Consider the following 20959-nt stretch of genomic DNA (forward strand, 5'->3'; position numbering starts at 1 on the left):
TCAAACGCAAGAAAGAGGATTTGGGGAGAAAACCAAATCATATTAGCCTTAAACATAAGGGAGGAGGTACATCAGCAGCACCAAACATTATCTCTGTAAAGTCTCTGTTGCGACCAACCAAGGAAAACAGTGGTGGAGGAAGCCTATTCAGATAAGCAAACCGGAGGCGGTTGATGAGATTAACCATTGCAGACAAAGGAATAGAAGATTTTGAACCAACCGCAAGCTGGCAATTTGAGAAAGCAGGGAGTTTGACAGGAACGAAGGAAGAATTGAACATCACAATACCTGAAAAAATCAGAAAAGAAAACAATAAATGATAAAGAAAACAACACAAAAGAAACAACACAGGATTAACTCAAAAAGGAAAAAAAAAATTGATGGAAAATATTCTGAAACCTCGAGTAAATTATACCATTTACTCTGAAACCTAGAGCTGCTTGGTTTTCTTTTTTCTCCACAGTAAACATTTCAACCCCAGCAAGAACTAACTTCTGCAAAGTTTCATTAACATCTTGCACATCTATAAAATATAATTAAAAGGCTACCCTAAAATAACTAATAAATGCCACGTAGACAAAGTCACGTAGGATCCAAAAAAAGCCACGTAAATGCCACATAAATGTGAGCATCAAAACTCATTGCCACGTAATTATCTTATTTTATAAATTTAATTCATTTTTCTATAAATTAATTTAATTTATGTAACCCTTACAAATTTAAATCAAAATTTCATAATTTATAATCAATATCGACATTTTAATTGAACTTTGGTAATAAAAACATGTTAATAAATATCATGATTTATAATTAAAATTGACATTTTAATTGAAATTTTGGTAATAAAACATGTTAATAAATCTATAAAATATAATTAAAAGGCTACCCTAAAATGACTAATAAATGTCACGTAGACAAAGTCACGTAGGATCCAAAAATGCCACGTAAATGCCACATAAATGTGAGTATCAAAACTCATTGCCACGTAATTATCTTATTTTATAAATTTAATTCATTTTTCTATAAATTAATTTAATTTATGTAACCCTTACACATTTAAATCAAAATTTCATAATTTATAATCAATATCGACATTTTAATTGAACTTTGGTAATAAAAACATGTTAATAAATATCATAATTTATAATTAAAATTGACATTTTAATTGAAATTTTGGTAATAGAACATAATAATAAATTAAAACTTTTCATATTACTTAACATGCACCCACCATTGTTATTAACACTTTTTCCTATTTAATTCATTTTTTTAATTAAACATTATAATAAATTGATTAAAACTCTTCATAATACTTAACACCCACCAAATTAATTAAAAAATTTTCCTATCTATTTAATTTTTGTAATATAATATGTTAATAAATTGATTAGATTTATTTATACTACTTAATACCCATAATTTTCATTAACATTTTTCCCTATTTAATTCACTTCTTGAGTTGCTCAGCAATCAATTATCTAATGTAATAATACCACAAAATAAATTAAAAATAAAATTAAAATATGGGAGTCTATGGTTGTGTGATGGCTATAAAATCTATAATACTTATGATATTTTCTATTCACAATATTTATTTAAAATCTGTTGCTCATTTGCCCATGAGTTTCTAAGTTGTGGATTATATTTTATAGTTTAATTTAATTATTTATAGAGAGTATATTGAGTATTATTATTGAGTATTGTTGTTGTTATGTCCAATAAAGTATATTTTAATTTGTTATATTATTGGTTTTATAAATCCTTTGATTTATATTTAAATTCATGTTTTTCATTTGGTTTAATTTCAATGATTTACATGTGACAATGTTGATTCGTTTGTGAAGTTTTTGCCATGTTGATGCGTTTGTGAAGTTTTTGCCATGTTGATGTTTTACCTTTTGGTCAATATATTTTTTATATGAATTTTAAAGCATCGTGAAATGTATGTGAATGCAGATAAGACAAAACATCACGTGGGTAGTCTGAAGAGAGAAGAAATACAAAATGCACGAAATTGAGGTAAAATCTATATATACAATATAATTAAAAGGTTACTTAAAACATTTAATTTTAATTCACATGACATTTTTATAGAGATTAATACTAATTCATCTATATTAATTACTTAATTATTTATTTTTATACAGTATTATAAAAAAGGAAAAACTATGTATTAAAAAGTTAATTATCTCCAAAATTGTCACATGCTTATAAGAACAAAAAAAATTTAAAAAAATTAGTAGTTGCAATCATTAAAAAACTAATATAAACTCTTTATTTTACTCTCATAAATTTGGTTATTAATCTACCTATTTATTTAACTTTAATTCCATAAGATAATTAAAAAGCAAGCGATATTATCTACCATTATTATTCTGCATGTCATATTTTAATTTCAGAAGATAATTTCTAAACCATTCTCATACAAAGTAGATTGTGTAAAATAATAATAATAATAATAATAATAATAATAATAATAATAATAATAATAATAATAATAATAATAATAATAATAATAATAATAATAATAATAATAATAATAAATAATAATAATAAATAATAATAATAATAATAATAATAATAATAATAATAATAATAATAATAATAATAATAATAATAATAATAATAATAATAATAATAATAATAATAATAATAATAATAATAATAATAATAATAATAATAATAATAATAATAATAATAATAATAATAATAATAATAATAATTTCTTTGACAAATTTATTTCACGACGGTTGCTACTGCCTCAGAGTCTGTTTTTTCTTTGACACCTCGCCAGATCGCTCTATGGCAGTCTCGGCAGGTTCTCACCCTCCGATTGGTTACGTGCGGTTCCTATCTCGGGGTTGGGTCGGACTATGAACGGGAGGACTTACCGTAGTGTCTTTGGGGTATCGCCCGGGTGTTCCGTTATTCTCGGTATCTAGGCCCCGTCCCGCTTGCGGGTTTCGGGTTTTTGCCGGGATGTTTTTGGGGACCACGCTGTTTCTTGATCGGCATCTTGTGGGCGTTAAACATCGGCAGATAACCTTGTCCAGGACACTCTCTTCGACATCCGCTATAGATCCGGAATTTTGCATGGGAAGGAGGTTGATATCGGTTTGGTTGATGGGCATGGTGGCTCTCTTCGTCCCGCGGATTTATTGCTTTATTCTTGGGACAAGGGGCGTGATGTGTGCGTCGACCGACGGTGTTCTTCACCTTTGACTCGATCGGGTTAGCGGATTTTGTGTCGGGTCGGGTTGTCGCCGATCTTTCGCTCGGCGAAAGTGTGCTAAGTATGGGGATTTGTGCGCGGTAGCGGGTTATGGTTTCCTACCTTTCTCTTTCTCTTCACTTGGGGAGTTGAGTTCGGATGCTGTTGCCTTGCTCAAGCGGATCCAGAAATTCTCGGCATCTCAGGATGCTGGGGCTCGGGTAGCCGCTTACATTTTTACTCGTATTAGCTTTACTATTGCTAAGGGTGTGGGAGCCCAGATTGTCTCTCGGCTCCCCACCAATTTCATGTAAACCTTTTATTTTTATTATAATGAAAGCTGCGCGCATTTTATAATAAAAAAAAAAACATAATAATAATAAAACAAACTTCTCACATTCCATTTCTCCTTACACCATTTAATGACATTATTTTTAATAGAATGTAACCATTTAAATAAAAAATCTATAATCTATAAATCTAATTAAAAGGCAAGCCAAAATATCTACCATAATCTATGTGTCATATTTAATTACATACGATAATATTTTAAACCACTCTTGTATAAAGTAGATTTTGTAAAAAAACTAAAAATTATAATTATTAGTAATTAAGCAAACCTTATACATTCCATTTCTCCTTACTCCTTATTTATGTTTATATTAAATTTCATAATACTGAAAAAAATGATGCTCAAAACTCAAAAGTCATGAACTTGATTCATATTTATACTTATATTAAATTTGATAATAATGAAAAAATGATGTTCAAAAGTCATAAACGCACCCTCAATTGTTTATACTCCCTCCTATTCACTATATTCTCCCCCTTTCCTTTTTGCACAAGGAATAAGAAATCGATTTTGGACCAAACAAATCAACCCAAAAAAGGAAATAGGGAAGAAAACCCGAATAATCCGAATTAGGAAATAGGGAAGAAAATGGTGAATAGGAGAGAGTATATTTTTGTTGGAAGGCAAAATTTATAAACCAAAATTTTTCTCATCCCTATTGTTAGTAGAACTAAATGTATCACTAATCTTCCTATCATTCTATTCCAATTAAGGTAAATGTATTAAGGTTTTAGATTATTAACTAATTTACTTGTTTTCTAGTGCAAGTTCCATTGGTATGAAGCTTTGATCACATTTTTCAACTTCATCGTATGTATTTGTTTTGTTCTCATTTAGGGTCTACCAAGATTTGTGGTGTTGACATATTCAAAGGTTAACATACTTACATCTCTAAGACTTCATTCTTATTCCCTCTATCTTTCTCTATTTAAGAAGAAGTTTAAGTTAATAACGATAATATTGTGTAAAACAAATTCCACTGTTTTGTTGGTTAATTCGCACTAATTACTGAGTTACTTTTTTATAGGGACGATTCATTGGAGAAAGAAGACAATATGGAGAACTAAAATATTAGGATTGCTTAAAGAACTATATATTAAAAACTAAGTGTAAGATTGACGACATCAACGTGAATGAGTAATAGTTTTTTAGTTTTTTTTCCAACTGTATTTTTCATTTTGGTATTTGTTAATTTTTTTCATCATTTTACCTTTGAAAAATAGCACTTTTTAATTTATCGACTTTGATCTTTATGTATAGAGACATGAATTTGTGCTACGGATTTGGATTAGATGTCGAATGTAAAGAGGATAAGTTTGTCGAATGTAAAGAGTATAAGTTTGTCGGATTTGGCATTTTAGCAGCTAAATACTTAGGAATCTCGAAGTTAATTGTAGAAGGTGATAATTTATGTGTTATCAACTCAATCCGTAGTACTTGGCAAATTCCTTGGGAGATTTCTAGTATTATTAAGGATGTAAAATTAGATCTTCAGTTCTTTGATGAAGTGATAATTAAACATTGTTTTCGAGAAACCAACAAAGTTGCCGACTTTATGGCTTCTATTGGACATTCATGTCCAACTCTTTCGAGGTGGTTTGAAAGCCGGTGGCTTCAACTTACCTCTATCATTCGAAAGGATGAGATAGGTTGGTCCTACCTTAGAGGAACAATCTAGTTTTATTACCTAATCAAAAAAAAAAAGTTTATGGTAGTAAGTCCAGACAATGACAAAGGAGTGAGTGGTGTCTTTGTGTACTCCTTAAAAACGGGCTGGTGGATTAAAATCGACATAGATTTAAAACCCATAAGTTTCAAATTCTACCTCGGGGGCCAAATCGACATAGTCTTGTCGTTTAATCTTAGTGGTCAATGCTTCCGGTATATAGACTTACCACCAAAGTCCCCACCATGTGGGTACGGCGATGATTATAACAATTGATCTCCCTTGTGACGGGTTACCATTTGTGGCGGATATTTTGTGAGTTAAAATGGTAACAAAATGGGTTAGTGGAGAAAGGGGACCACATGAATAATGTTGTAGAGAGAGAAAAAGTGGGTACTTTGTGAGGTAAAATGGTATCCGTCACTCAAGAGTGACGGATATGTGCCGTCACAAACAAGAATTTGTGTGATTATAATAATTCGTTCACGATGTCAGTTTGGAAAGATATGCTCTCAGTATCGGAGACAACAAAGGAAGGGACAATGTTCTCACTAAATATATGGATTATCAAGAATTATTCGAATTCGAGCTCGAGCTCGAGCTCGAGCTCGTGTTGTTGGACTTTGATTAAGAAAGTTTACATAAAGCAATACTACTGGGGTAAGAATATGTTAACAACTGCATATTTGCCATGGGGAATTAATGAGAAGCATTTCAAAAAGTATTTCATGTTGGGAACAACCACCCCATTCATTGATTCTCTTAGTGATCACGAGGCAGAGGAAATCCAGAAATATTTAGCCGCTTCTCTTTAAAACTTGGTCCCTTTTCAGGAGAGCCTAGTTCTCCTCTGAACCTATATTATCGAATTGATGAATCGAAACTTCCTTGTTTGAATGATGTGCTTTTTAATTATTTTCATCTTCTCTCTTATTGAACAATCAGTCAGTTTCGATGTGTAACAATCAGTTTTCTGAACAAGAATTGGCGTATTTTTACATCATTATCTAAATGCTAAAAAAAATTCTCAAAAGCCAAAAAACCATCTTTTTACCCATAAAAATAGAAGCAACAATTTGGTGATTCTGCTTTTGAAAAACAATTTTAGAAAATTAATCTTAAAAAACAAAAAGTTATTTTTAACCAGGTAGGTCAAACATGCTCTTAGAAAAATACTTGAAAATCGAAAATTACAAAAAAAAAAAAAAAAAAAAAAAAAAAAAAAAAAAAAAAACTCAAATATGGAAGGTGAGGTGAAAAAACTTCATGAATCAGCTGAATCTCCCTAGATAATAGATTTCTTAGCATCCACGATTCAAATTTGTCATTCTAAAAAGATACCAATTTAACCCAAGCCTCATTTTCAATAAAAACAAGAAAAAAAGGCAAGACTAACCTGTACATTTTCCTATATTTTAAACTACTGACACCAGAAATACAAGATTATACAAATAAAAAAAAATAGGGGCGAACGATAAAAGACAGGTAAACATAAATCAGGAATAATCTAAAGGCGCAATAAGGTTCGGAGCGTATCACAGAGATTCTGAATTGTCTGTTGTTCTTGTGCTACCTGAAAATCTTGAAGCGGCATCTCTTCATAGCACCTGTGTCAAGTGAGACGATGTCTCAATAAAATTTAAAACATTCCGATAACTCACCAATAGAACCAGAAAAATTCATAGAATTTCAATCATTCCATTGTCGAAGCTATAAATGATATCAAAATCACCGAAAATTTTTGTTTTCTTTGCCATCAAAGAATCACAAGGTTTTCAATTCCCATAGAGCCTAAGACTCATCATTCTTGGATTATAATGGAATAAAACAAAATGATTTATACTAGATACACATTGCATTTCTTTTTATTGTGAAAATTCCATGTGCTACAATTCTCGACAAAAATTTCAAAATGGTCGTTCAAAAACGGCCTCTTTGTTGTGTTGCTTACGGTCTAACACAAGAGAAAGGGGGTCTGCAATCGACCCCTACCCCGCCCTTTGCAGGAGCCCCCATAAGGCGCTGAGTAGCATTGTTGCCAAAAAGGAATTAAATACCAGGTCGAAAGAGGGCGAACTTACATTTTATGATAAGCAAGAGCTTGAGTAAGATTCATTAGTGTGGGGCTAGAGGTGAGTCTTTGGTAAACACTTGGAGGAAGGGCCATCGGCTGCATTTAAGGAAAGGGACTTGAGTATATAGAGCAAGGGGAGAATCAATGGTTTACAAAATATACACAAAAATAGACAGTATGTTCCGAAACCTCATTTTGACCCCTCCTCTTTCTTGCTTGTGCATCCCCAGCAAAAAGTTCTTGCAACGTTTCGGCAGCCACCATCCCACTATTTTCACTTTGTTTGCCTCCAAAGACATTATCAGACAAGAGGGCAATTGGTGAAATATCAGTTGCTTTTAGAAAAGGAATAGGCACTGTATTTCCAGCAGCATATATCGACCAAAGCTACACAAAAGAAATGAGCAAATTAAGCAGATGTGATCAACATGACAAAAGGTCAATGAATCTAGTAAGTCTGGTTAATATTCTGGTCGGTTTGTGATGCACTTTAAGCCCAGAGAATCTAAGAAAATTTAAACAGACAGTAATTTCTTTCAGCAAATTTAGAGATGGAAAAAACTGGAAAACTTGGATCATTTATCGAAATAAATTACTCTTTAGGCACCCTAGTTTTCTCTAGCATTACAGAAATAAATTAACAATAAGCGAAGAATTTATCCATAATTTCATCAGATTTCCTTCACTTGACTATGTTATACTCGTATATGAGTTTTCTGGAAATACTTGATGATGTAAGCACAATTAGTCTATTACATAAAGTATTCCTTCAAGAAGAGCATAAAAGGTCACCTTGTCTTGCACGGCAAATGCTTTCTGGCTGACAGTTTCATTTCTAAATGATTTATTACCAAAGCCAGCAATTCGCCCCTGAACTGCATCTTTTTCTTTAAGCTTTGGCTGAGTCAAGGTCGATGTAAGGAATTCTTGATTAACAGTGCTAGAAGCATGCACAGATTTATCGCTCATACCACTAGCAGCATCTCCCCTGGAAAAAGGTAAAAGCTCAGTGAGCAGAACAAAGGGCTATATATCATGGCAAGACGGTAGAAAAACAGGCTTAGACACATTCTATCACCTCAAAGTCAACTGGGTCTTGTTGTTGATTACATGGATTTAATAAATGCCAACACAATGACAAACAAATTAATGAGACAAGTAGCACTTATCTCTACAAGAGTACAAGATACAGTGGTTGATCTAAGAACAAGAGGAAAGACAGTAGAGTACATAGGGAGCTTAGTTAAGAAGTGTTCCCAGGCACAAGAGTCACTAATGCACCACCTAGAGACCCCCGGGATACATTAAGTCCGCCTTTTACATAAGGCGCAGAAGTGAGACGACTAAAATTAAAATTTCATATTTTTCCTTCTCGTTCTCTCATTATCCCTCTTCCCTGTGAGCCATTATCCCTAGTTTTCCTTTTATACATGTTTCCTCTCTTTAACATCCATAAAACGGTGTATTGTTGTTTCAATTTTGAAAAGTACAAATTTGTTTGAAAACACTATGTGCCTCGTGCGCATGAGCGCATGAAGCACAGGCAATCGCCTCTCGCTTTGCAGCTCTTTGTCATGGGTCCTAGTCACCTTGGTGTGCCCCATGACTTTTAAAATTAAAAAATCTGAATGGTAGGGTGCTTCAGACAAAACTCATTAGCCAGAATCTATTCTGCGCAAATCTGAGGAACAAAATCTGATTAATTGCTGACAACGTAATACTCCTTCCATACATTTGGGTTCAGCACACTTTCCTTTTCAGGTCATTAAAACCAATTCTGTACATTTCCACGTCTGGATAAAATTTTTCCAAAAAGGCAAAATATTCTCTCGAAGGTCTGTGGCTTCCACTGCCCATCCCCTTTCACTTTACTCTTTACCAACTAGACATATCTAATCCTTCTACTTGCCTATTTGTTAAAACTTGTGCTATATGGAAGTGGAACTGTAGTGAGGTCCAAATGAATGGAGGGAGTACTGTTTCCTTAAAGAGCAAAGTGTTCTTTCCTTTAATAGGTCAGTACGGACATGCATTCATTATCGTTGAGTTGCAAAGGCTATTAGCCGTGAAGGATACTCGAACACCTATGTTCAAACCTTTTATGGCTTTCATGGCAGGGGGAGAAAGAATACCTGGAATCCCTTGATTCTCTGACACCGCCATGTGTTGAAACTCCAGTAGCACCTTCGAAAGACGAAGAATGTTCTTTGATAGATGGTGATATTTGAGTGAATGGCTTATCTGTTTCATTGCCACCATGAACAACCACCGTCCCAAAATCACCTACAGACAAAAGACCACAAAAGTCCACGGATGTTATGACAACGCAAATAAGAAATTAGCTTCAATCAAACTGTAGTGCGGAAGTTTAATAACAAATCCAGCAAATTCAGTCAAAGGAGTCCAAAACGAAAGTGCTCTTATCTAAGGGGCTTCATTGACAAACTCATAATCATGATGCTTATAATTACAGACGGAACTAAAAATAAGTCAAATGTAATAGATATAAAGGAAACCACGATCTAACATGGGACACCACTAGAGTAAGCTTGATGGAGGTCAATGTAGCAAACTTTACACATCACAAGTTGAGTTAAGTTTTATTGTTATTTGTATTTGTTACAAGGAGAGGGGTGGGCGGTGGACTGTGTGTTCATGAACCACCCTAAAGGAACCTATATAATTATCACATACACGGGGCCTATATTACTCACATACTCGGTTAGAAATACCGGACACAGGCAGGGGTGATGTGTTGACTTGGCTATTTATAAATAAAAAGAAGGAAAAAAATCTAAAATATTTTTGGCTTAAAATGAGACATAAAAGTGTCGAAACCTATGTGTGAGTGCTGAATTCCCAACAACACGCACATAATATAGAGAGTCGGGGTAAATAAAAAGAAAAACAGCCTTAATGTTTTTGGCTTAAAATGAGACATCCAAGTGTCAAAACCTATGTCCGACTGCTGAATTTCCGACAAAAGCACACGCGTAATTTGGAGAGTAGGAGTAACATAGGTCAATAAAGAAAAGTTGCATGTATCTATATAACGTTGATAAGAGAGCAGTTAAACGGCCATTTCAATTATACTACAATCTAAAATATACTCAGAGATCAAAGTGAGAAAGAAAAATGGAACACCTCCAGCCAGCTCTGGATTCTGAGAAGTCTGCCACTTTTCTGAGCCAGCTACCTTGGATGCCTCATTTTTACTTGTCTGCCCAATGTTGATAGGCTTTGACGGAACTGTGTCACCATAGTCCTGATTCACTTTAAGACCCTCCATCTCCTGTAATACGTAGCAAGGATTACAGAAAGAGATCAGAACAGAAAAGACCAACACTGTAAGCGAAAGGATCTTTGGGGACACATGGACATACTCCGGCCAATAATGTTCCATCATGAAGGCTTTCAGCTTGAAGTGCCATAGATTCCCTGATTTGTCTGGCCTTCTCAATTTTTGCCAACATTGAAGAAGCCCCGGCTTTGCACCTCTCAGTAAATTTATGCTTCATGTGTTGGAGTACAAGCAAGTGAGAATGCAAATTACTCAAATAAGTGACGGAAAAAAACGCTAAAACGTACTACTAAGGAAAAACACTCTCTTTAAACCAAAATACGAAGCGATGATTTATAATTTGATATCGGACTGCTCTATTTCCTGTTAATGATTATCAAGCCCGGGAGCGTGCACAACACTGAATTATGTTTCTTTCTATAATGTTCCCATTACTCAGCCCAAGGCATTACGAAGATGGATCTATGTCCATATATGCATGTCAGATCATGTGTATATTATGTACAGCAACTCAGCAAGTATAATTTTTTTCAAGAAAACCCAAAGGTCTTGTATTAAAAATATCAGTATGGACCATCATGGTAGCATATATAGAATCATAAACATAGCCCATTATCAAAGAAGAATCAATGAGATACATCCCAACAGCTGAAATCAGTTGCAAATTATCAGGAGCGATAAATTACTATAACGGGATTGGTAGCAGCCAGCGATAAATAGCAGCTCAGAGACTGAAATTGTGGAATGCAAATTTTTTTTACAAGTGAGAAAGGTATCTAAAGAATAGATCCAACACAGGCAGCAGCGAGGTGGTATCATGAAACTAAGAGGGGCAAATTTGACATCGTGAAAAAGAAGCATTCAATACCTTCACCATTTCAGACGCAGTAGGTCGCAAGCGTGGCTCCTTGGTCAGGCACTTTGCCACAAAATCGTGAAATATTAAAGACCTGTGAAGCATCCAAAATCTTTTTTCTAAGTACTCAGATAGACATTTCAAGCAGTAACAATCTTCCACCGATAAAAGAGATTATAAGATAGAGTTTGTGAAAACTTGAATAGGGGCAACGATAAGAGATTCCAAACAAGTTACAATACACAGAAGGAAAAAACAAAGTGAAAGAGCTATACGAACCAATAACCCTCTTCAGCGTGACTCGGATTTTCAAAAATAAAAAAAATAATGGAGAACAGAAACAGGTGAACAAAGAAACCATCAACCATGACCGACAGCTACCATATATTTCCATGAGAAAATATAGAATTTATGATCTATTCAGTCCAGTTACTAGCGACTTCATTTTAATGATTAATTCACGACTTCAAAACAGTAATTTAAAATGACTTGCCAAAGAAACCATGGTCTAGATGGAATGTCACTTTGATCTGTTGGTTTCCGTATCTCCTATTTTAACGAGTAGATAAGGTTCTCTTAAGATTTTATAAGAACACTGTTTTGCAACAACAACAACAACAACAACATCAGAGCCTTAATCCCAAAATGATTTGGGGTCGGCTGACATGAATCATCCTTTAGAACTTTAGAACCGTCCATGGGTGAACGCACACCTCAAAATGCGAAAAAAATAAAAAAGGGAAAAAATGAAAAACAAAAGGGAGAGCGAAACATAATACAAAGCCAAGGTAAATTTATAGGTTTTAAAATCGAAATCCGGAATTTTTTTTTATAAAAACTTAAAATTTAAATCGAGAATAAAGATTAAAACCATTTTGAAAACCGAAGTGGAATTTAAGGATCCGGAATACCTTAAAAGTAAACCAAGTAAAATGGAGTATAAGAAAGAGGTTGGTAAAAAAGGTGTAATAAAGGAGAGAGGAACAAATATTTTTTAAAAAAAATTAAATGAAAACACTAAATATGTCAAAAAAAATTAAACATAGCACAGCATCTATTTCATCCAATCAGTCTTCCTTCCTCTCCATTCCCAAAACCAAAGGGAGTGTGGTGTCTTGAAAGTCTAAAGAAGTCTCGTCACACACAGTGCAGCTCAGGGACGGGATAATAAAATAATTAAATCACAATACCAAAGATATAAGACCAATGGAGAGAGAGAAGCACTATCCAGACTTCACGAGAGTGCAAATGAAGCATAGTGACACATGATGAGGCTGCAAATCAACAGAAAAGCAGAATCTTTCTGAGATATTGAGTGTATTACCATGTTAACAACCATAAAATTCAGACATATCACGGCTAGGTACAAGTTAAGACTTTTTGTACCTAGCACCTTCTCCAAAATCCTCACGTAGGAGCAGAACACAAGAAAATCAAAAATAGTACTCCATATTACACTACTAAATTACTACTCTAGAAGTGCAGAAGCAAAGAATAATGTTCAGAGCAAACAGGAAGGAAGGCGACTGAATGAGATGAAATGAAGAATATCATAACAAACAATATTTATTTAACGCAAGAATTGAAAGGACAAACAAATAAATAAGCCTCGATTACCACACCATTTTTCTTTGTCCTCAAGCATTGGTGCGGGTTCAATAGATATCATGAAAAGGACCTAGTAGACGAACAACAGGAAATTAGAGATAATAACTAAACTTTGGCAAAATTTTAAGATGAAAAACTTGGACAAGACAATAACAGAGCAGAACATTGTGAACAGTTACTGTTCTGGATAAATGGGATGTGTGTTAAGACAAGTGCTGGAGTCGGCTATTTTATGAAAAACACTCGTGGTTTTAGTACCGAGAGTCGAGTGTCCAGTGTCGGACATGGGTATATGGAGTAACATGAAGTGTCCAAATAACAGTTATAGCAGTAAGGAAACAGCCAATCAGAAAAATGTATACACTTCACCGCAGACCCCAACAGCAAACCAGCCCCTAAACAAAATTCCATCTCTGTTTCTGGACTGCTAAATTATTCTATTGAATCGGCGCAGGTTCAAATAATGCAGGATCTTGGTATTAGAGTAGCAACCACAAAATCACATGACCAGCATCTACATCTAATTTAGTTTCAAAATGTTTGCCAAGGCGCGCAAGGCACACTCAGGTTCCAGTAGACGTACCTCACACCACAATTGCGGTGCCAGGTGTCAGTGAGTAGTGAGTGTGAGTGTTGAGGTGCACCGCGGTAGATCTCTATGTAAAAGTGCATTTTTTTTTCTTTTTATTAGTTAATTCTACCCTTGTCTTTGCCACTCTATGTCAATTTTTATGCTTTTGAAAAGCTCATTTAAAACCTCATCCAATATGTAACCTTACCGGTGCGTTGAATTTACAAAGAGAGTGTTTCACAAGGACCCATAATGAAAATTATCCGACAATTGCACCAACCTACCGCTGGTTCACAATACAACGAGGACAATTAACTACTTACTTTTTTTAATCAGAATCCAAAGCAAAAAATAATAGTGTCGTTGACTACATTAGAATTATAAATAATGTTAAACCACCACAAAGACCCTAAATTTAAGGATTAAAAATTTAAAACTAAAAGACCACAAGAGGGCCGAGGGGGATCTTCTTGGTACATAATATTACGTTGTTACGCGGTCCTCATTACCTCGTACATCTCAAGCGTTCTAAAACAAAGGGTCTACATATCGTTTGAAGCCATATACATATAACTGGATCAAAGTGCATTTTAAATCATAAACGGAAAAAAAAAATAGTCAGACATTCATAATGTGACCAAATTATTGTTCAAGCTACTACAAATTTGCTCACTAACCCGCATAGGATGAACTGCTGATCTTGGAGGGAGTCCCTGAAGATGAAAACAGTAAGAACTGGTAAAACTGAATGAACAACTCTACACAAAATCCACTTTAACAGCACAATGAAATACAACATTACTCCAATGCCTCAGGGGCTCCCGCATATGGCGAGGCTGTTTACGAATGACCCATAAATAATTTCCACTTTGGTATTACTTTCGTTAAAGCGTATATGTTTTAATGGTTTTTTTATCCTTATAAAGGGATATATTCATATATCCCAAAAACTCTCTTCCTGCAGGAGACTGGAGAACAACAGCAATGACCACAACAGTTCAGTTTGGATCCACTGTGCCAGCTGTAAGCAGTCTTAATTTCTACTAACTTGGGGAGACCAGAACTATTCTACGACTGGACTGAAAGGTCAGAATCAACTTCAATATTCCATTTAATAGAGAATAAACTTCAACTTTGAAGTGAACATCCTAGAAAGAGTAAATAAATCGCTCGTAGAGTAAAGGAAGTAGAAGAAGATGCAAAACAGAAGCGGCTGTAGGAAAGACAACTCTAGAAACATAAGCTCATTCCATTAAGACATGCTCACTGAGAAGGAAAAGTACCTCTGCCATCTCTATTGCAGACACTCCCAGAGCCCAAACATCCACCTAACAGGCCACGACATAACCTGGTGAGTCACTTTTGAAGGTTTCCTAGTAAGCAGTATATATTTAATACTACAGCTGAACATAGATTTAGTAACATCTGCCCAAAACGTCTGCATACCTTTCCATCATAGCGGCTCTCTTGAATGACTTCAGGGGCCATCCAATGTGGTGTGCCAATAAACTGTATGCATAAAAAAGCATACAAGATCAGTAGATTGGACAAAAGATACAAAGGCAAAGAAATGTTAGTAAATATAAAACTGAATGCCTGGCATCTTCTTCATTATGGAACCGACTTTCTCTCATTCAAATTAACTTAACAAAACAGTGTGGCCCGAATGGACTCTATAGCAACTCACAAAATAATAGCACAAAGAAAAATAATGCATGAATGGACAATTCCATAAAAGAAAAAACCACTACCACAAATTCGTAGCAAGTTCATCGGGCATTACAAGGTATTCAACCAAACAAAGAAACCAGTCGAGACTTATTGAAAATTACTCCGTAGTATTTTGTGACATGGCTTTCATATGTGACATCAACTTTCAAATGTTGTTGAATCTGTGTCCTATTTCTTTCTCTTGGCATAGAATAATAGCCAAGAGTCCAAGACATTACGTGACAAATGCAATTGACAGATTATACAGAGGCTAATGACTGATTATGAAGGCATTCTAAGAACGACATACAACGCTCAACATTAGGCACGAAATATAGATATACCGTATTACGTTTTGACATGGTTCTTGTTAGCTGTGCTGCAACGCCAAAATCACCTGTCAGAATTAAGGAAGTCGCATTAGAAACAAAGTGCAGGAATATCATCATCAGCTAAAGATAAAAGTGGTTGAGGCTGATTACTACAATGCACCAACTCAACCTCCAAATCCAGAGGCACACAAAACTACAGAATTGGTTTTTCAGACATAATTTCAGGGAGTGAGTTTGTAATTTGTAACTTGTAAGTGAGATATTCCATATTGGATATCTTTTACTCATTCTCATGCAATGAGAAAAGCCTGGTATGGTGTGATGGAGATGACAAAAAAAAAAAAAAAAAAAAAAAAAAAAAAAAAAAAAAAAAAAAAAAAAACATGAAGATGAGTATCACAGACATTCACAGTGTCCACATGGACCTCCTGAGAAAAGTTGAATCTCAAATTTCATTACTACTCATACTGTACTGTTCTTCCACATTATAAGATTGTATCAAATGAGCTACTAGGATCCCAAAAAAAAAAAAGAAATCGACAGAAATGCCAGAAAAATACAACAACAAAGCCTTAGTTCAAGGATAAGTTGGAGAGCAATACCATGAAAAATATATTGGAAAAAATAAACCAGAAGTATACATACCCAACTTCACCTCTCCTTGTTCAGTCAATAATATATTACCACCTTTGATAGTTTGATATCTCTGTGAACCTTAAAGATTGAATGCAAATAAGCTAAACCCTACGAAAAAAAGGGGGAACGAACTAGAGAAATTAGTTCCTGACAGTAGAATAATCACAAAAGAACTTATGAGACATCTGTCTATTGCCAGCCATCCAACAGAACGAGGATCAAACACTTTAAGAAAGAATTTAAGTAGTTCCAAGGATAACAGCAGTGTGGATAGGAATCCTTCAGAAATGAAATTGTAAACTCTTGCACACCACTCGATTCATCAGAAATTGAAGAAATCTGAATGTGTCATACCTTTAATGCTTCCCTACAGATGTAGGCTATTTGATTTTCATCTAAGGGCTCATCAGTAACATTCATCAGGTCAGCAACACTTCCATCCCCACAGTATTCCATCACTATCTGCGAGAACATTTTCCACGTTACAACATATCACATACTAAAGTGCATAATTCCTTCTAATCAAAACACAAATAAAAAACCTACCCAGAGATACTCTTCTCCTTGGTAACTTCCGAGGTAACGTACAACATTGGGATGACTACATTGCTGAAGCATTTCAATCTCACCACGTATCTCTTCATATCCCTCCTCCTACAAGTCAACTCACGTAAAATTATTAAAGATATCTCACTGCATTACCCAAACAAACATCAAATTCAAAGATGATAAGAAAAATAAACAACCCCTTCATCTAATGATATGACTTTAATTGCAACCATTTCTGAAGTCTTTAGATCCCTAGCTTTATACACAGACCCATACGACCCTTTCCCTGCATTTCACAAATACCCATCACAAATCATCACAACAGCAAAGGTAATAGAACATAGCATTTCAACCAAGTCATTTCCAAAGCTGTTGAACATGCTATCATCTAAGCTATATGAAACTGACAAACGCTGTCTACCATTGATTCAATCAAAAAACGAGTGCAAGTTCAATGTGAACTTTGCAACATAACACAATCCACATTCATCCATAAACTAACATCTATCATGTACGAAAAGGAATTTTTTTCCAAAATGGGGTTTAATAACAAACATTTTAACAAAATGGGGCGACTTTGAAACTAATTACCAAAAATGGGTCCACGTAGGCTTGGTTTTGGCGGTGTTAGGGTCGGGATTAAGGTCGCTCACCGGGAGAGCGACTTGAGGTCAAACCGCCGTGCGGCTGAGCGACTTAGCAGGAAAAAAAAAAAAAAAAAAAAAAAAAAAGAAATTCAGAAGGAGAAGTTGATAGGAATCGAACCCGCAATCTAAAATCATAGACTTCACACCCCTAACCATAATGCCCAGCATAATGTATTGACTCATTATGGTAATTAAAATACATATTTAATGCTTACTCACTATGGTAATTAAAATACATATTTAATGCTAAGAGTATTTAATAGCTGTTTGGGATTTGAATAATAATTACTAATTATAAAGTTTAAGCACTAAACTTTAACATGTTAATTTGCTTGTATTAGTGGTTAGCTTCAACAAGATAATTGTTTGTTTTGTTGAACATCATGTGTTCGATTCCGCTTAACAGCTTTTTTTTTTTTTTTTTTTTTTTTTTTTTTTGCAAAGACCCAAATCGCTGTGGAGGAGGGCGATTTGAGCTGAAATCGCTCACTCCCAAAGCGACTTGACTTGAAGTACCATACTTAGGTTTGAGTGGACTTTAAATGAGACTTTGGGTAAGGTCGTTGAGCGGGAGAGCGACTTGAATCCGAACCTAGCTTCGGTGATGACGTGGACCCATTTTGGGTAAATACTTTCAAACTCAACTCATTTCGTTAATTTGTTTGTATTTGACCCCATTTTTGAAAAAAATTCTACGAAAAGTAATGGGTTCAGAACACCCACACTAGTATTATCTGTGGCATTTACGCCACACTAGTCTAGCAATGTCAGACAAAAATTATCTCAACAGGATCACACAATTTACATCATCAATTGCTTATAAAAAGCATATAAAAGAAAAATCGACAAGATCCCATATATCCAATTCAAAATTTTCACAAGTCGACCAACAACATCAAATAAACAAAAACCTCACCCTCACATTGATCATCAATCACTCAACAACAACAACATTACCCCAGTGCCTCAATGGCTCCCGCAAATTGCGGGGTAAGGGGTCGGATATACGCAGCCTTACCCTTGTGTTATAAACACAAAGAGGCTGTTTCCGAATGACCCAAGATGAAAATTGCGTCGAGAACTGCATCGAAGGACTGCTACTTCACAAGAGAAAGAAGCGCAACCACTTTAGTAAGCCATTTTGCTTTACTCCATCATAATCCAGAACCAAAGAGTAATGAGTCTTTGGCTCCATTGGAAATATGGAGAAATGATCATCAATCACTCAAATGACCTAATTCATGAAGCCACACAGGCATCTCAACAGTGCCTATCATCAAAATGCAGTAACATCAGTTAAAATCAACTATGCATATTTTTCGATGAACTGACTTAAATCCTGCACAAATTTTTCGAAATTCTTCAACATTCAACAAACACATTACACCATGACACCTACATTGAGAAACTAACTCACCAAGCTCATGAAGCAACTCATACTTCAAACAAGGATCCTCTCTATTAATACAATCAGGAATCGAACTAGACGACATTTTACTCTGCAACGACCTCGCCTGCGAAACCTCCTCCGAATTCCCCGTCCCACCACCACTCCTTCTATTCTTCCCTCCAAACCCTAACTCCCCTACCGCCTGCATACTCGCCACCGCCCTACTCATCGTCCCACTCCCACCGTCTCCCCCGTCCTTCTCACCATCGTCCCCGACACCGACTCACTCTCCCTCTCCCTCTCTCCTCCCGTCGTCTTCACCACTAACGTGCCAAAATCACCATCGCCATCGCTATCGTCATCGTCTTCCTCAACATTCCTCCCTTTCTTAACAACAAAAGTGCTGAAATCATTATTGTTATCGCTATCGCTATCGTTATCGTCATCATCGTCGTATCGGTGAGGCACGATGTGCCTCCTAGGGGTAGGAATTGGGGGTTTGGATATGAAGGTGTCGAAATCGGGACCACCGAAGTCTTTAGGAACGCGTTTGAGGAGAGGAGGGAGAGATTCGTCGTCAATGTCGCCGCCGGAATCGGAATTGTCGGAGTGAATGACGAAGGTTGAGTATATGTCGGCGGATTTCGCCGTCTTTGACGACGGTGATGGTGGTGGTAGGTTGGGTGTAGGTGGGCGGCGACCTCGCCGTGGGGAGAAATCCATCGTGATCGAGTTCGTGTTCGGGTTTGTGTTCGTGATGTTTACCGTGGAACTGTTTTAGTTGTAGCTGGTGCTGTTACCGTTAATTTCACCGTCTCGATGAATTACAGCCTTGCACTCTTGTCCAACGGCCATTCGAGTTCGATTAAGTTCGGGTTGGTTTGGGTTGACCTAGGCTATGTTTGGTAAAACGAACTGAAAAAGGTACTTAAACTGAAAAGAGTTAATTGATAAGGTAACTGAAAATTAACAGTTGATAAGGTGATTGATTATATAAAAAGTTGTTTAGCAAACTAACTGAAAAGGTAGCTAATTTTGGTAAAAATGACGTAAAAGAATATAATAATTATTTAATATATTATAAATTGAAAGGGTAAAAATATAATTGATGGGGCATATTCTGCACCCGCTGACCGAGTCAACATCTTGAGTAAGGTCAAAGATAAAAGACAGCAAGTCAACGTATTAGACAGCCTAGCCGATGCAGCCTGTCGGCCTGTCACTTGAGTCTCGGCTAGGACAACTAGCCAGCCGGGATACTTATCCGCGTACTCATATCCAAGACCCCTCGGCCGGCCTGCCATGGGTCCATCGGCCGAGGATAGAACGGTCTTTCCACCTGCTAGCCACTTGGCCACTACGTGACAAAAGGTAAAAGTCTATAAATACTCCTCAACACTCATTGAGGAAAGGATCCGAAAAGAGAACCTAAACCACTCATAATCTGGTATAAACTCCCTTATCTCTCTACAACATACTTTGCCAAGTATCACACAACTTAATCCCTTTAAGTTTACTGACTTGAGCGTCGGAGTGAGTACGCTCGGTGCCAAGCCGAGCCCTCAGTTTGTTCATTGTTTCAGGAGATGCCGAAAGGAAGAGTCAAGCAAAGTCATCGTTCAACAAGCTCACGTGGTAACAACACTGCTCCGTAATCACACCCGGAACAATTGGCGCCGTCTGTGGGGAAAATTGATACTAAAAGCTAATCAAATCCCTTAAAAACACAAAACAAAACCCACCCAAAAAGCTACGAAGATGTCAAAACAGCCAGAAATGATTGTGAGTGACGAAACCGAATTCTACCAAGATGATACAGTCCCTAATTCGGGGATCGGGCAGTCCCCCACCGGCCAAGTAATTCAACCGGCGTACGGGATGCCGATACTACCAGAAACACCACTGGCTGCCGGCCAAGTCACTGTCATGGGACACGTGGTCGATGCAACAAACCGGTTATTCCCTGGACTCGATGGGTAATACGCCGATCACCCCCGCCGCAACGACGGTGACGGCACCACACCCGCAGGTAAACAGGGCCCATAAGGTGACTCCG

The 20959-nt window shown here is 36.0% G+C and overlaps 1 protein-coding gene across 1 annotated transcript; it reads right to left on the reverse strand.

The window, feature by feature from the left end:
- Positions 1–6483: 6483 nt before the first annotated feature.
- LOC141644081 (serine/threonine-protein kinase 1-like) lies at positions 6484–19699 on the reverse strand. Its single transcript, XM_074453523.1, is given in 20 exon segments — positions 6484–6836; positions 7311–7399; positions 7493–7690; positions 8096–8291; positions 9436–9586; positions 10448–10595; positions 10687–10815; positions 11473–11554; positions 13083–13138; positions 14317–14352; positions 14923–14967; positions 15086–15148; positions 15694–15746; positions 16327–16375; positions 16378–16425; positions 16672–16779; positions 16864–16971; positions 17064–17152; positions 18931–19158; positions 19161–19699. Coding segments are annotated over 20 exon segments (2442 nt in total). The 5' UTR covers positions 19627–19699; the 3' UTR covers positions 6484–6736.
- Between the last annotated feature and the right edge of the window lie 1260 nt (positions 19700–20959).

This window comes from Silene latifolia, chromosome 2, assembly GCF_048544455.1.
Source record: "Silene latifolia isolate original U9 population chromosome 2, ASM4854445v1, whole genome shotgun sequence".
Lineage (NCBI taxonomy): Eukaryota > Viridiplantae > Streptophyta > Magnoliopsida > Caryophyllales > Caryophyllaceae > Silene > Silene latifolia.